Source organism: Chenopodium album, chromosome 24 (assembly GCF_948465745.1).
Source record: "Chenopodium album chromosome 24, dcCheAlbu1.1, whole genome shotgun sequence".
Lineage (NCBI taxonomy): Eukaryota > Viridiplantae > Streptophyta > Magnoliopsida > Caryophyllales > Amaranthaceae > Chenopodium > Chenopodium album.
Window position 1 is genome coordinate 13,872,226 of NC_137857.1, and position 18,268 is coordinate 13,890,493.

General features: G+C 34.7%; 1 protein-coding gene across 1 annotated transcript; it reads left to right on the forward strand.

Annotated features, from left to right (window-relative positions):
• The first annotated feature begins 2,060 nt into the window (after positions 1-2,060).
• Positions 2,061-15,248, forward strand: LOC145612111 (protein POLLEN DEFECTIVE IN GUIDANCE 1-like). Its single transcript, XM_081667481.1, has 11 exons — positions 2,061-2,810; positions 6,729-6,880; positions 7,391-7,494; positions 8,415-8,503; positions 8,678-8,751; positions 12,401-12,551; positions 12,639-12,806; positions 13,121-13,218; positions 13,312-13,434; positions 14,266-14,334; positions 14,516-15,248. Exons 1-11 carry the CDS (start codon positions 2,297-2,299, stop codon positions 14,714-14,716), a joined length of 1,743 nt encoding a protein of 580 aa, XP_081523607.1. The 5' UTR covers positions 2,061-2,296; the 3' UTR covers positions 14,717-15,248.
• Positions 15,249-18,268: the final 3,020 nt, after the last annotated feature.

The following is an 18,268-nucleotide window of genomic DNA, read 5'->3' on the forward strand; positions in this document are numbered from 1 at the left end:
CTATTACAAAGTTGTAAAAAGTTTAAGTAAAACTACCACTCAGATCTCACTTTTTACGTTTATGAAGGGTAATTGAGTCAATTTATATGGTGATTTTATGAGGTAAAGGGAAAAAGTGGAATCTACATGCCGAATATTTTAGGTTGAATCTATTAGAGTGGTAGTGTTATTTAAATTTTTTACAACTTTATGGTAGTTCTTTAAAAAAAATAAAAAAAAAATAATAATAAGTACTTCTTATTACTCATGAGTGCCTATTTTGCCCACAAAAAAAAAAAAAAAAAAAAAAAAAAAAAAGAACTTTAAAAAAATTAATAGTAATTTTCAAAACACGCGCTTTAATTAGTAGTTCTTGACAAAATTTCCCAAGAAAATACTCATGAGTGCCTATTTTGCCCACAATCGACCTTTACTTTGACAATGCTAGATTTCACTTTGTAACATCGTTATTGTAAATTTAATCAAAAATTGCAATTAATAAAACATTATACAAAATTAATAAGTTATTATTGGCTGATATTGACTAAGGCGTTTATCAAAGATAATAAGTGGAAAACAATTTTTCACAAATCCATCAATTAGTATTGGCTAGTCCCATGACCGGCTAGTCCCATGACCAGCCAATCCTTAAAAAAAATAAAAAAAAATAAAAAAATTTAATATATACTTCGTATGTAACAACTATAAACATTTTTAAAATGAACATATTCTATAATTTTGTTTATTATAAAATCCATGATCATTATCATATGTTGTACGTTCTTTTGTGAATAATTTACTATTGAAGCGTATATTAATGATGTTTATGTTAATATTTGCAAAATGTTCATAATTATAAGTTTATGTTTATTTTTGTATCAAGTTATTAAATAATATTATTTATTCATTAATGTAAATATATAAACCAATGAAATTAGATGTTCAATTACATTTGTATTTCTCAATATATACATGTTCATTTTCATGCAATATAATGTTCATTTTTATAAGGTAAAATTGGCCGCAACATTCTGAAGTATGGCTTAGGTGCATTGAGCACCCTGAACTTTGAGTAGTAACCAAAACACCACCAAATATGGTGTTAGGTACATCATGTGCCATAAATGAAAATTTCCGGCAACTTTTTTCACCGGGAGGAGGTATATATTTGAATCAAACATATTGTGTTATTCAAATGACATTTTTGTGTAAATATTGTTTTTTCTTCCCCTTCTTCCTCCTCCCTCATTTCTCATTTATAAACACAAACCCAACCCACCATCATTTCCGGAAAATCTATATAACCATCACCATCATTTCACCGCACCACCAACACCATCCTCAGTCTTCTTCTTCCCGTCTTCCTTTCTCAACAACGACCCCGACACCACTCATAAGCTTTGACCCCATCATTTCTGGTGTCCATTCTGGCTGATCTAACCACTACGAACCAAAAGCCGCTTCGCGGCAAGAACAAAAAGACACCTTAGTTGTAAAAGTGTAAATTAGGGCCATATCAACCCCTTAGGGAAAACTTATACTTCACGGTAGCACTTCCAAGTTTCAACCATCATAGGTGGTGGTGGTGGTGTGTAATTATGATCAGCGACGACAAAGTGATGATTGTGGTGGCTATGACGATGGTGGTGGTTGGATGGAGTGAGGAGAGAGACTGTTAAATGAGTATTATGGAAAGTCAAATTTACCTTTACTAATGCTAGTGCACATTACCAACATGCCCTTAGAGTAGCAAATCATGTTACTCAAATTGAGTGACTTGAATTTCCTCTACCACAAAATATGTTCAATCATAACATGTTCAATTCAGAAATCCTAAATATTCATTTTTTAAAATGAGGGACAAGTAGCCAAAAATTTATATAATATTGATTAAAGTGAACAATACCTTAATTTGTAATTGATGGAGTGTTCAAACTTGAATCCCCAATCCTTGTAAAATCATAATGTTAGAGAACCAATTCAACTAAAAGCTTAACCTGATAGTTAAGATCCACGAATATGTTTTATAATCTTAACATGTCTCATTAATCAAACTGACAACCCCTTAACATTTCCCAATTAACAAATACTTGATTTGACTCTGTTGAGATTGGCTCATCTGACCAATTCTCGGCGGGCACTACTCCATACACCATACTAAACTAACAATCCCACCTGACCACCCACACTACTACTCATTCTCTCGCGCCCAAACACCCAACCGCCCGCACTCGGCAGCGCACCACCCAACCTAACTAATTCAAGAATCCGATGATTTGAATCAAACAATTGAGTAATTCAACAGCCAATTTCATCAATGGCGTTGAAATCCAAAGGAAAACAGCTTTCTTTCGAGATCCTTTCTTCCAATTTTCCAGATGATACCATCATCGATCGTTCAAACTCCGATCCTTTGCCTCAAAACAACAAGTCCAATCGTCGAAGACGAAAGCGAAAGCGGAAGAAATCCACCCCTAATTCACCCTCACCATTTCAATTCAACACCATCTTTGAAAATGGTGGTGTTGACGTATTGGAGGAGGAGCCATCGATGACTTCACACAGCTATTCGGCGCCGAGTTTCGTGGTTTGTGAGATGAGAGAGGAGAGTTTGAGTACGGTTTGCCAGGTTTCGCAGGGGGAATTACGCCAGAGGAATGTCAGTAGTGGCGGAAGTGGTGGCGGAGATTCTATTCCGGTTGTAGAGGTACCGGAACCCGAGGCGAATTCGAATTCGAATTCTAATTCGAGATCGAATCTTGTTAATGGGAAGTTGGATACTGCGGAGTCTTTGGATTGGAGCCGATTTATGGCAGAGGAAGATCCTAATTGTAAGAATTTTTACTTCAATTTGGCTATTCTTGTTCTTGGAAGTGATTGGTTAGAGTTCTGTTTTATAAATTGTTTGGTAATTGATACAAGTATTTTGTTTTAATTGGAGTGGTGCATTGTTGATATTGTATGAGCTGAACCAAAACTTGATTAGATTGCTTGTTAGTAGAATTGAAATCGCATTCGTCAGTTTGCCCTCTACAGAATTATTTGATGATTGATATAAGTATTTGTTTATTTCAAGTGGTGCATTGTTGATTTTGTTAGAGTTGATAACCGAATGAGATTCTTGCTAGTAACTTGAAATCGCTTTAGTCAATTCGCTGTCTAAATTTGTAGTTATAAGAGCTATGATGAGCTGTAGGGTTAAAAGAGTTTGATCGAGTGATTGATACCATTTCCAACTTTTTATTTTTTTACATTCGTGATAAGCAGCTTTGTTGAGTCTATTCCATGAGATACACCTCGATTAATTTTGCTCCATGAGATACACCTCAACTTTGTTTTGTACATTCTTGATAATTCTTGATGTGCTTGATAAGTTACATAGTTGAAGGTTGCATACACATTGTATATCTTTTGCAAATTTAAGCTCATCTTGTATGTTGACATGATCATTATGCTTGTCTTGCACACGCATCAGGCTGTCATCTTTTATCCCTGTGTGATGCTAACCACACCACATCCATATACAAATGAAGTCATGTTATGTTTCTGATCTGCTTTTATGCTTGTTAGCTTTCATCTGCTTGTAACTTTCCTCTATCATTGGGTTGTCTTGAACTTGTTTATAGATTTTCAGCAAAGAATGGTAATTATCCTTATAGCAATGCAGACGAGAATTTGATTATTGCTAATTAATTTGAAATAAACTTCCTTCTCCAATGATATGCTCTTGCTCTTGCTCTCTGCTATGTTTTTTAATACTCATAGATAGCTTATTTCTCTTTTCAAAAACATTTCTGTGTTACCTAATATACTTGGGCTGCTAATATAAGCCTTTCCAATCAAATGCATTCTCTCTACATTTTCACTTCAATGTGCTGGCAACTACTGGGTACTTTAAATCTTCACATTAAGCCATAGGTAAATGAGCCAATATCTTGCCACACTATTGCTAAGATATTTTGTTATGACACTATTTGTAAGACTCTTTGCTTGACGTGCACTTTGCAAACCTTTGGTACTTCAATGCTAATTTTCTTTGTAGGATAATTGTACTTCCTATTGAGTAGAGATGGCCTAGCCAATTTCATGATAAAATTAGCAATGGTGTAGGATGTATGTGCAAAGAGAGGGTCTTTCATACTTGTATAGTTGTATCTATACTATTTGTGGTGGCTATGCTGGTAGCATGGTATTCTCTTATAGTTTGCCTTTGATTTGGACCGAGAGCTGCTCATTAGCACTATACTTTTTTACTTTGCTGGCATATCAGGATGGAAACACATATGTATGTAAACAATAAAATAATCCATCCCATCACTTAATGGGTCCTTGATACACCTGCATGTACTTGTTCATTTATCCATATGTATTAGCCAAAAATTAGAAATGAACTGTGATGTGTATTCTTCATTTCATCCCAATTTGAGGTGGAAGAACCCTTCTAATGTTTTTCAACTTCAAATTACAAACTTCTTTAAACTATAATCTATTATAGATATCAATAATGATATTAGATTTCTTGTTCCTCAATCGGCTAAGGAGGTTTTTTCTGATAAATTAGTATTGATCTAAGTAACCTTTAAAACTTAAAACTATAGTTGAATCTTTAATAGATATCAAGCATGTAGATGGGCAGGCAAGGGTCGGCTAGTAATATGTCACATCACAGTTGCTTTACCACCCATTACATGTGATTAATCTTTCTCATTATTCATTAAATGCTAATAATCAACCTATACCACATTGCTTCCCATCCTTATTGGTTAACTCATTTTGAAATTGTGATTTCAAGTAGATTTAGAAATTGGCAACCTTCTAAATAAAGCCTCTTGGAGGCTAAATCATTCCTGGTAAAAAAGTTTGGTTGTGTTCTCTTCATTTGAACTTAATGTTAGATTTGATTAGCCTTATAACTTTTTTTTAAGATGAACAGAATGCACCCTTAGAGATTCAACGCTTTTGGCTGATATCAGGTCTTGATGTAAAATATTTCAACTAATAGTAGGAGCTTCATTTTACATATTCCAAACCCATTGTACATGGCATGTTAGATGGCTTCAAAGTCGTGAGAATTTTTTTTTTTCAAGCAACTTAATCCCTGTAGAGCTGAATTCCGTATATTGTAGGGTACCAAAAGAGCCAAGATTGGCCTAACTTTTGTCTGATTCACGCACCAAAGCCCCTTTCAATTAGTAGTTTTGCGGAGTAATGTCAGCTTTTTTTTGGCTCAAAGGAGCTTGGTTCCTAGTCTCTCTACCTAGATGCCTCTCATGCCTGATGTCTAGTTGGTATACTTCTATTTGTTTTTCTGCAATAGGGCATATATAGAAAAGTTTGTTCAAACTTTCATATGGTGTTGTGGGCTTGTTAATCATTCTTTTGTGTGGATGTGTTACTTCCTCAGTCCTCAACTATTGTCCTCTTAGGCTTAGGTACACATATCAAGAGTAGATTGTAGGTTAGTCTAGTCTTTTTTGGTATATATTGAAAAAAGTATGAAAATGTGATTGCGGAAAAGATAGTGGAGAGTCTCACATCACATAATTTGTAAGAGAGATAATGAGGGTGACATAGTGGTGGGCCCCTTATCACATGGGTTGAATGAAAGGGGTTAGGTAAATTTTCCAATTAAGGTAACAAGGATTATAGTTTAAGAAAACATGTTATAATTAGTGAAATTCGGCTTATATGCATAAGCAAAACATGGTGGCATGTGGACTTGGGCTGTGCTTGGACTGCCCTTTTGAAAATTTTGACTGGTGGGCCTGCGAGCTCTAAGAGACACAGGCTTGACACTAAGACAGCCATCTTTAGTTGGGTAGCTCCTTTAGATTATGATAATAATCTCTATATAAATGGGGATGTCAAAAATAAATTTCAAGATTGATGAACTAATTGTAAAAAGGATTTTTTGACTTCTACCACAAAAAAAAATCAAAAAAATGTTTTTTACCACCAAAACTTCTAAAACTTTTATTTTACCACCAAATAAAAAATTAAAAGTTGTTTTTTACCACCTGCCGTCAAAAACCTAACGGAATTTTTTTAATTTTTCGTTTTTCGTGTCAAACACATGCTCTTTAAGTGTTTAGGGGGGCACTTTGGTCCTGTAGGTCCAATTTGAGGTCAGAATTGACAAAAAACGTTCGAAAATGCCTCGTTTTGCGTGTTCAAAAAAACCTCGATTTGCGTGAACACGCAAAACGAGGCATTTCCGATCATTTTTTGTCAATTCTGACCTCAAATTGGACCCATAGGGCCAAAGTGCCCCCCTAAACCTATGAAAAACATCTTTTGCGCACGAAATTCGAAGAATTGTTTTTTAAACCGTTAGATTTAACGGTTTTCTTGACGTTTGGTGGTAAAATACAATTTTTAGAATTTTTTTTGGTGGTAAAATAAAAGTTTTAGAAGTTTTGGTGGTAAAAAACAATTTTTTGATTTTTTTTGGTGGTAAAAGTCAAAATTTCCTTGTAAAAATACTAAAATTTTCTGTACAAATAGTTGGTTCTTTTATTGCAAATCATAAAGTGTCTGGAAAATTGAATTAGGGTTACTAATAAATTTGTAATATTCCATTGAATAGTTTAGTTTCATTTAATTGTAGATTTGTAATATCTTAGTTGTGACTTTCTCACGCTACTTTAAACTTAAGGCTTCAATGAGCTACTTATTATGTGATGGGTGGGGTATGTCTTTTATATTATAATCATGGATTTATTTATCTCATCTCCTTCACTATCCTCTAGATCCTTTTCCTGTGGAGAATTCACCAATAAAATTCTTCATGGAAGAAATGCACAATGGAAATTCTATTAGAAGCACAACGACACGAGGAACTGAGAAAGAAAGAGAGAGAGTTTATGACACTATCTTCCGCTTGCCATGGAGGTGTGAACTGGTATTTGTTATGCTTCTCTTTCTTTGTATTTATGTTGGAGAAAGTCAATTTTTATGTTGCTTCATGTGTATTGTGATGCATGCTGTTCTTGTTATAATAACAATATTTAAGTGCTATATCATGAGTTTTTCACTACATTTCAATCACATACTGCGTTAGTTATTAAGTATTACTATTGGCTTCATGCCGTGAATTAAAGCTCAATTATTGCTAAATATTTTCTAATATTTATCATATATTGATGGTAAGGTTTCTTGTTAAGTTTCTCAGTGCTCTGGTGACTTTAATAAGCTCATTAATGCTACTAGGATTTTATCTATATTTCATCATCTTTATTGCTAATTCATTAATTTATTTTATGCATTGGTTGTCGTTCCTGTTTCCTTATCCATTTTAATTTGTATCTTTTCGGGAAAGAAAATTTTTACTAGTAGTTGTGGGCCTATTGATGTAGAAGAGATTATGTTTTACATGTTTACTTAAAGCTAAGAATACATTTTTTTCTGGCAGCTTATTGACGTGGGCTTCTTCGTCTGTTTGAATTCGTTTTTGTCGTTGCTGACTATCATACCTATGAGAGCTCTGGTAACCCTATGGAGGCTACTTAGTAAAAGGTTTGTTGCTTACCATTGCTTCATTTTTGTAAGGTTCTTGTGGTTATTTGTGAATCGAAGACAGCTAAGTAACTAATAAGGTGCTCTAGTGCATGCCTGCTCTAAGGGTGTGACATAACCATAATTAACCCAACCCAAACCCACTTTATTTGATCTAAAAGTTAATGTGATAGGTATTGATTAGATTATCACACTATCATAATAGGATGTAGACCTGTAGATGACCCATACTGGCCTAAAAGGGAATGAATGACTTGTCACCTGAAAGAACTGAACTTGTTTTGAATTACCCGTTTTCTGCCGCTAGTGTAACTTTGGGGTCAGGTGTGAAAAATGCCCAAATTCCCTCTTGGTGAGGTTGTATTTGGTTTGTAATGGTCAACACTCATTGTTCAAAATACCTTCGCCCAATCCAGCAGAAATTTGTGCAAAGGAATAAAAAAAAAATGATGGTGCCAGTTCAGCTGACGATTAAAGTTTCTTATGGGGGATGATTGTTTATGGGAACTGGAGATGTCTCTTATTACTTTGAGGTCAAGGATGATAAGTGATGGGGAAAAACAAAAGATCTAGGAATCTCCTGCATCTGAGTTATCTACCATTCAGTTGCAAGCTATTGGAATTCTCCAAGAAGCACAGAAGTACACTGTTCTTTGCTAATACAAGATTCTGATGACAATCTTGGTATCTAGGGTAGTAAACAACCACAAAAGGTTGATAAGGATGATGGTTTTGTCCAAATCCAATGGTTTCACAGCATTTTCAAGGACTTTGTTTTTTAGTCGTAGGTGGTGATATAGGATGTTGCAATTTTGTGGTTCATAATCACTAATGAATACTGCTATAGTTTATAGTTTCCTTGGTTCGATGTATTGGTAGCTCCTTGAATTTACATGATAATCTAACCATGTTTGTGGCAGGCAGCCCAAAACACCTTCTGCCGCAGAGCTGTCAGATTTTGGTTGTCTCTTTGTTCTAGCTGTTGGAGTTACGCTTTTGGGGCGGACAGGTATGACTATAAGTTCATCTCTCTCCCTCTCTCTCTCTCGCATGTGCGTGTTTGTGTGCAGCATAATATTTTGGGAATATTAAGCATAACATTTTTGTAAAGGAATCTGGTGTTTGTAACTTGGTTGTATTTCATTAATCTTTGATCTGATTTCCTTCTTTGCTAATATTTCAGATATAAGCCTCATATACCATATGATTCGTGGTCAAGGAATTATCAAGCTTTATGTTGTCTATAATGTTTTAGAGGTAAGCTATAGTCATAGATATCTGCATAGTGAAGATTTGGAGACAGTTCCTATCTCAAGGTTCTTTTGTCATTTCTTTTAGATTTCCATTTTTGTGATGTGCAGAACTGGGGCAATGTGTTTCTAATTGGATATTATACTTTCTTTGTTTCATAATGTTCTTCCTACTCACTTTTTATTTAGTCAAAGATAAGAACATTTGACCTTTAGTAACTTATATACTTGTATAGAAATAATCATATCATGTAGGATCTTGTTGGATTCATTATGTGAAATGTATCAACTTTTATTTTTATCATATAGAACTAGCACGTAGTCAACTCATTTAAATTGTTATGTTACTGCAAGCCTTGCTTTGCCGGGTCATGATTCTCATTAATGGTCGATTGTGTGCATCACAGACCGCATAAAAGGCAAATGAGAACTTCATGGAATGGAGGGAATACTAAGATACTACTTGAAATTATGCCAAAATTGCTGTTCTATTTGGACTTCACTTGTAGAAATCCAATAGGCCTTTAGCTCGAGGAAAAGGTGTTAGGATAACTACCCTATCTATTATGAAGTCTTCCTATACACATTGAATCAGAAATTTTATAATTCATCAATACCAAATCTCTTACAATATCAGCATAGAATCTGAATTCTAAAGATTTCTTTAGTCTTTATGGCTGCCAAAACTTATGTAGGAGTCCTAGAAATATACTAAATAAATTTGATTGATGTACTTATTCATTTTTGCAATTTGTTAAGTTAGTTTTGAAGTTTGGATACAAGGCTTTGATTTCAAATTCTTCATCTCATTTCAAATTCTGAGTTTTGATTCCAAATAACCTGTTTAAAAATTACAAGAATTCTGAATCCATTATTTTAGATCCTCTATGCTATTTTGGAAGAAATTTAAACGTTGACTTAAAGTTAAATACTTCCTAATCACTGAATAATTTATATGATTCTGAAATATTTCGAATACGTTAATGACTAGGAAAACTAACTCCAAAACCATAATAATCAACACTAATAAGTAAGATTCAAACAAAAAAATGGTGCATTGGATCTTCTGATATTTTATTCTTTAAGTGATGAAGAAAACGAATTTCAAAAATTCGCAATGACCTCAAAAAAAAAAAAAAAAAAAAAAAAAAAAAAAAAAAAAAAAAAAAAAAAAAACAAAGGTTAGAAGCTTAATCCCTTCTTCTTGTTCAATTTCAACATAATAGCTTCCAATCCACACACTCTTATACACCATTTTCATTCTCTCTCGTTCTCAAGCTTTTTCTCAAAGTCGATAAGCATTAATATATATGGTTCCTTAGGAGAGAGAAATTGGGGGTATGAATTGCAGAGGAAAGAGAGATTGAGAGGGCAATTGAAAATTTGAAATCCTAGTTTTTGTTTTAGGTTTGAGCTGTGGGCTTGTAGAATTAGGTTGTGCAGTATGCTGTAGAGGAGTACAGTAATTTCAAATGACATTGTAAAATTGTAATTTCAAAGCCATGATCCTTATTGATTGCGTTTGGAATTGGGCCTATTCTACATTTGAAATTCTTCATCTTCCAAACACTTGATTTATCCAATTCCGGAATTTCTAATGAAATTCAAGTGACCAATTACACTATAAATGAATTCTGACTTTTCTAATTGATGGAATCAATCGTCATAATTTTAATGAATGACTTAAAAAGAGTAAGAGGAAATCAAGTATCTTTCTCCTTTTTATCCCTTTACCACTTCTTTAAAAAAACTCTAGAAAATTTTACTTGTATTTCTTTCTATTTTTCACTTTACACACTTTTTTCCAACTTTTATTCGATCGATTATTTTGCTATACCCATTTTGCTTTTCGGACAGTTCCTTATGACATTGCATGTTAGCTGACCCCAAATCATTTTGAGGCTAAGGCTTTGTTGTTGTTGTTGTTGTAAGGTCCTTTTCTTTTTTCTTTTTTTTTTTTTTTTTTTTTGTGACAAGAAAGTCCTTTCTTTTCAAGTCTCTTTTATTACTTCTAGAATTAACTTATTACTTGTATAAATCATGGTTGCCTGCAGCTATGGATATTTATAACCGTTTATGATAATTGATGATTGATAATGGTAGCATCATAATGATAAATTAAGATTCCTACTCTAGATTGTTGCTTCACCCTCTCTATATCTTTTTTCTCTTCTCTGTTTCTTTCTTCTTTGTTGTATCCTTCACCTGTCTAATTAACTTTATGATTTCATCCCATTATTATTCTATACTACTGATGAAATCAGAAATTGAAACAAGAAAATGACAAAGTGCAATGACTAATAAACTGGGAAAACTTAGAAACAAAGTACAGAACAAATATCTTGAATAAAATGGAGAAAAAGTTATTAAATTTAATATATTACTCTGCTTGGAATTTGAAAATTTTAAGCCTTTTTCTGATGAGAAAATAGTTTGATCATTTTATGATTGTAATGAGAGTAATGGTGAAGGAGCAAAACAGAAGATAAATACATATCTATTTCAAAACCTACTGGTACTCACTCTTATAACCAAAGTCAATATGGGCTACTATAAAACAGGTGAGATGCTTTGTGTGGTGAAACAGTGACGTATGCTTGCCCATGGAATTTTGTTTCTCAGGTGTTTCTTTCTTTCTTCTTATTTCGCTGTTAGGTTCAAGATTAGTCATTGCACTTTGTGTGGGTAAAACATTCAGGATGTGTGGGATGGGAGACTCATTATGGGTAACACATTCAGGATGTGTGGGATGGCAGCCTCATTTTTGTGTCTGTTTCCCATTATTATATAATATTTCAATTGATATGGTGCTTGGCCTCTAGTACCTATATGCTATATTGACAGTTTTTGGGTTTATCACATGCGGAGGCATCCCATGAAAATGAGATTGATGAGCTCGCCACTGTGGGAGGTGGGTGGGTTCTTCATTGGGAAGCTTTTCATAATACAGGAGTAAGGAAAGATGAGAGTGGCAACCTTACTGCTAGATATAATCGTTTCTTATTGTGTGCACGTTAGAGAGACCAAGACTTGGACAGAAAGAGAAACAGGCCTATATGTCTCTTTTCAGCAGCTAGGGTTTTCAGTTAAGACTTTCAATTAATTTTTTACCTTGGCTGGACATTGCTGGGTTGTAAACACACATAAGGCCCTTATGCCTGTTTTTAAACTTCGTTTCAGCATCCCTTTTCTGAAGCCTTTTGTTTTCCAGCTTGAGTTTTCTGGCATTTCATACCCATACTTGAATGTTTCAAAACTTACAGCTGGGGAAGAACATTTCCTATGCTTGATGGATGAGATCTATAGAATTATCTACCTCCCCTTCCACACCAACTAGATTTTTTTTAGCATGACCTCCTGATAAGGCTTTCTTCCACTCTACTTTATGACTACATTTTGTTATAATAGGTGCTGTACTGATGGTTCCGGCATATTCGTTTTGTTGTTGGCACTTTCGATCCAAAACCAAGATTGTTGTACGTGTTGCTTTTGATATGTTTCTTTTTCCTATTGCTCATTCTGGTAGGGGAGAAAGTAGAATGCATCTGTGAATGTGGCATTGCATATCTAAGCTCATTTTGTGAATGTGTCTGTTGCTTACCATTATTAATTTTTATAGGTATTGACAAATTCAATTTATTTCATATCCATGGCAGATATTTGATAAACTATGGCAAAGTTTTGGAGGTGATGTGTTTCAGACATTATTCAATACTGCTGAGGGGTTTGCATGTTCTTCACCAGAATTATCAAGATATTGGCTGGAAAGATATACCATTGATTTGTTGTTGGCTGCAGCTGCTTCAAATATCCTTCATTTCGAATATATATGTTTGCTCTTGAAATTATGGTTGTAGTTCTAGTTTTGTTGGGTTCCTTGACTCTTATTCTTACTTGTTCATTCTTTTATATTATTAGCTCAGGCAATAACCTTGTCAACCTGTATAGTGGCTCATAATAATGCTTTACTTGCTCTGCTAGTCTCAAATAATTTTGCGGAGATTAAAAGCAATGTGTTCAAGAGATTCAGTAAAGATAATGTTCATAGCATTGTATACTCTGGTAAGCATTGTTTTTACATATGTAACGCTATCACCAGTAACCATCAATTAACTCTGTTCTCTTTTATTTTCTTTTGGGTACAAAAGAAAAGTGAACTTTTCATAAATGTAAACAAATATTTTTAAAATAAGATCCAATGAGCAAGTGTAATCTAGTAGTCAATGTAACATTTTATATAATTGCAGCAATGAGTATTATTGGTGTTATTAAATATTATTACTGCATCTCCCTGTTGATTTAGGTGGTTGTGATGTGACTGATCACTGATGTCTGATGGTACTTACTGTGTCTCCTTTGTTCTTTTACATGATCAGATTCAATCGAGAGGTTCCATATCACAGCATTTGTCATATTTGTTTTGGCACAAAATATTCAGGAAGCTGAGGGTCCATGGTTCGGAAATTTCCTTTCAGTGAGTTTGAAGAATATTTTTTCATTAAATTAATCTACAAATAATTTACTCTCACCTTTTTTTTTACGTTACTGAATGTGCTACTTTTGACAGAATGCTCTCTTAGTTTATTTCTCCGAAATGGCAATTGATGTCATTAAGCATTCATTTATTGCCAAATTTAATGACATTAAACCCATTGTGTACTCTGAGTTTCTTGAAGACCTCTGCAAACAGGTACACTACTTGCTTTATTATGTTGCATATCGTGCATGCATGTAAACAGGGAGATTGTGCGTTATTCTATGTTATTGGCCTTGCTTCACCTCTTGTTTCAAGCCTGTACTCCAGGACTCATATTGCGTAAGTATGCATTGTACCTCATGCCTTTTAAACATTGACCACTAGAATATTGACCAGCTGACCTTGATAACTCCCTTAGCTTTTCATCTTTTTGCTTTTCTCACTGATACAGAGGGACAGGGACTGTTCACCACTTATTTGTTGGCTATTGACTTTTAGTTATGGAAGAACGTGATAAAATATTAAATGAGAAAGTGTGCTAGTATCTTAAAGAATTGGTTTGGATTCATGCTGCACGATCTACAATCGAAGCTATTTACCCTATTAGACAAAAAATGAGTACTATAGTGCAAGAAAGAAGGACCTACACATGGACTTTATTAATTAAAAGGTGTATGACAAGGTACTGAGAGATGCTTTGCTAAGAAATGACGAAGAAGGTAATACCATTGTGGGGTAAGATGAGGTATGGACGTATGGTAGTAAAAGAGGTCTGCCAAAAATGCAATAAAGTGAAGTGTGAACTTTCTATGACGGTTGAAGATAGAAAGTATTAAGAACTACTCTGTAAAAAGGAAGGCAATAGTTGGTACAAAACTACAAACAGGCGCCGAAGGTCCCATTGTCTTCAGCGCATCTTGTCAAATACTCCATCTCCAAATAAGGCCTTAATCTTTAAGATTTTATTTCCGCATGTGTAGTGTTAGTATTATTTTTATTATTTTGAATTTGTACTTACCACTGCTTATGTTTTTCTTACTTTAGACTCTGAACATTCAGACTGATGGTGAAAAAAAGACACTCACTTTCGTTCCTGTGGCCCCAGCTTGTGTGGTAAGTTCATTTTCTTTTATGTTGTACCTTGGGGAAATTCTTCCTATATGTATCTGTCATCTATTTGTGTAATGTACTTAGAGGCAGAGCGCTAGACTGCATATCTTCTATTTGATGAATATCTTTTGTGGTATGTATGGGGCTCTGGATAAATCTTCTATCTTTTACTTGTAAACACCAGGTCATCAGGGTTCTCACCCCTGTATATGCTGCTCGTCTTCCCTGCAGTCCTCTGGTTTGGAGACTTTTCTGGATTTTATGTTTGACAATGTTGACCTATGTGATGCTTGTGAGCCTGAAGGTGATGATAGGGATGGGGCTTCAAAAGCATGCAGCTTGGTACATCAAAAGGTGCCAGAAGAGGAAAGTTCACTCTGACTAAATGACATTGTTATGAGAAAGCACTGATTGCTGATGATCGGAAGTGGAGGGTCACCAAGGTAAATGTCTTACCTTTTGGGTATGGGGATCAACACAAGTTGAAAGGCAGAATCTTGCTGAATGGGTTATACTCTGATTTAGATATTGTGTGAACCATGATGAACAAATGCCTGAGTTGATGGTATTGCCTTAAAAACCTTCATAGTTCCAGCCACTGCAATCGTCTCGAACAGCAATGTGTATATAGTGGCAAGCAGACATAAATTGATCATTCATTGCTACTCTTGCTTGGTGTGAAGGAGAGAAATGCACAAGGCCAAATGGTTGAACACGGTGATAGGGCAAAAGGTTGTGCTTTGTTCTTCAGAGGATGCACAGCTGTAAACCAGTTTGGGGTTCTTTACATGAAATTGAGATTTTCAGCGTATGGAATGGGAGAGAAAATGGGGGGTTCAATGTTTGGTTAGCAAGAGATCGATGCCTTTAACGTTGTTTATATAATGTAGATGAGCATGTTGATTGGTTTTCAGTTAGCACAAGTCATACATTAATCTCACTGAAAGGTTTCTTGAAACACCTAGTTGGCTTCAAAATATTCAACATATCGAGGCATTTCTAGCAGCTAACTGATAGGCATTTTTTTTTACGGGAACTGATAGGCATTTGATAAGTGCCTAGCGAGACATTTTCGTAAATATTGGCAAATTGAATTGTCAAATAACGTCACTTGTCATTCCAGTGGTACGTAGTTGTACCAATGACACTTCCAATGATACTTATTAAAACGAGTGGTACACTATAAGTTTCAAGTGGAATTAGATTGTAGTCTGTTTCACTTTTTTTTTCCTCTCTGATATAAGTAGGTGATGGCCAAACCATCTACCTCTCTTTCTTTCTCTCTTGCACATACTTTTACTTTGTACCCCGTATTACTTTTTAACTAGATTAAGTCCTATACAACACACGATTTTTCTACGGAAGTTGTGGCAATACAAGTTCATTAATAATGGTACATCGACTACATCAATATTTTTTATACTTATACTGTTATCAAGGTTGTTGAAGCATTAGACTTATTATTAAAAATAAAAATAATAAGGTATCTGAGATTTTATATATACTAGGGTAGTCAACGCGCACGGCCATAGGCCCATAGCTAGTTATATTCGGAATCTCTTTCGGTTTCGCCTCACATTATAAATTTTGTCATTGACAGCATAATGAGAGAAATATGTAAAGAAATATATTTAGGGGTATAAACTAGTTTTTGGCCCGAGCAATGCCTCGGGTCATTGTTTGTATATAAAAAATTATAACAAAATAAGGCAAATGAAACATAAATTGGTGGCTTTATAAAAATAATATCATTTGTTATATATTTTAAATATAATTGAACATCAAAATTTGTTATTTAATATGCAGCAACCTAAATGTTATATTGTATCAGTTTGTTTTACTTGTTAAAGGGGTGTTTTTTATATTATTCAACTATCATAATAAATTCCTTCTAGTAATAGTATTTTGTGGTTAAAAAGAAAAAACCTTTAAAATTGTTTTGCATTTTTGGGTTATATATTTTACGGCTATTTCACCAAATGCCACTGAGTAATTTAAAAATTCACCAAATGCCATCGGACTTTTCAGAATTCACCAAATGCCATTGAGTTTTTAAAAAATTCACCGAGTGCCATTAATGACTAACGGCAGTTAACTCCGTTAGTCATTAAGGCTAATTATGCCACGTGGTGTATTCTAATTGGTTCACTTTATTATTTTTATTTTATTTATCAAAAAAAAATAAAATCAGAAGTTTTCAAAAAAAAAAAAAAAAATTAAAATCAGAAACAAAAAAAAAACTAAACCTCAGCCACTCTTCCCTCCGCACCACGGCACCACCGCCCCTACGCCAGCCCAACCCCTTGCCCCCACCCCCACCGACGACCAACATCCTCTTTGGTGTCGGCGGCCACCCTTCCCCTTACCCCTACCATCTCCATCCACTTCCCCCCCCCCCCCTAAACCACCATCCTTGACACCCTAAAACCCCAAAATTGAAATCTCCAAAATCAAAACCCTAAATTTCGATTTTAAGGTTTTCGATTTTGGGGTTTGAGTGAGGTGGTTTAGGGGTGGAGATGGGAGGGGAAGGGCTGGTTTGGGTTCGTCGGAGCGGGGAAGGGGCTTCGAATTAAGGGAAATCGATATTGGGGGTTTAAGGTGTCGAAACCCTAGATTTCGATTTTTGGGGTTTTTAATTAAGGGATCCGGCGTGATGGTTGAAAGGGTGGAGCTCGGAGGGGATGAACTGATTTGGGTTCTCCGGCGTGGGGGGGGGGGGGAAGTTTGGTCATCGGCGGTGGGGAGGGGAGGGATTGTCGAGGGAGAAAGAGAGTTTGTGAATCGCGGCTGGGTTGCGTCGTCGGCGTGGGTTGGCTAGGCTGGGTTGCGTCGTCGGCGTGGGTTGCATCGTTGGCGCGGGTTAGCTAGGTTGGGTTGCGTCGTCGCCGGTGCGGTTGTTCAGGGCTGGGTTGCGCCGTGGTGGGGACTGGCTGGAGGTGGAGATATGGTGGTGGCAGTGACACAGATGGTGGTTGGGGCTGGGTCATGGTGGGTGTTTTTGTTTTTTTTTTTAAAGTTTTTTATTAAGTAATTAATTTACTAATCTAATAAGCAACCAATTAGAATACACCACGTGGCATAATTAGCCTTAATGACTAACGGAGTTAATTGCCGTTAGTCATTAATGGCACTCGGTGAATTTTTTAAAAACTCAGTGGCATTTGGTGAATTCTGAAAAGTCCGATGGCATTTGGTGAATTTTTAAATTACTCAGTGGCATTTGGTGAAATAGCCGTATATTTTAATTAACTATTACCTATATGAATTATAGTTGAGTAACCGAAAGAAATGAACGAAATAAATTTTGCAATCATTTTGTTGTTAAAATATACACATATAAATTCAGAATTAAAATTTTAGAATTTATGAACATAAATAACACTTTTTTTATACAATTTAATCATCATAAGATGTAATTGGAGCGGTGGTTAGTTAAAGTTAATTTCAATGAATATGAGGTTTTGGGTTCAAATATTAATGATAATAACTTATAAATTTTTATGAGAAACATTAATGTATGATTATTAATAATAGGTGACATGGCAACACGTAGCGAGATTGGCGACACGTGACAAGATTACAATCCTTTCCATTTTTTAATATATATATATATATATATATATATATATATATATATATATATATATATATATATATATAGATTGATGATTGATTTTGATATTGATATTGATGTCCACACATTTTTTTAAGAGTTAAAATAAAGTGGTAATTATCATTAATAAAGACAATAGTAAATAAACATTTTAGATGGTATAATTGTTTAAATTAAACACCATTCATTTATAAAACTTGTATATTTTAATGAGGGTATATATGTAAATACACATTTTGAAAGGTAACACTATTCATAAGAGTAAGCTTGTACTTTTTATTTTATAACTAGGGCAGTCGACGCGTGCGATGCGCGCGAAGT

What these genes read in the sequence shown, in the direction of transcription:
- LOC145612111 (XM_081667481.1), top strand. Translation starts at nt 2,297, where the DNA reads ATGGCGTTGAAATCCAAAGGAAAACAGCTTTCTTTCGAGATCCTTTCT. An exon ending in TGCCATGGAGGTGTGAACTG is followed by an intron (nt 6,881 to 7,390) that starts GTATTTGTTATG and finishes TTTTTCTGGCAG; the next exon opens with CTTATTGACGTGGGCTTCTT. An exon ending in GGTTCGGAAATTTCCTTTCA is followed by an intron (nt 13,219 to 13,311) that starts GTGAGTTTGAAG and finishes TACTTTTGACAG; the next exon opens with AATGCTCTCTTAGTTTATTT.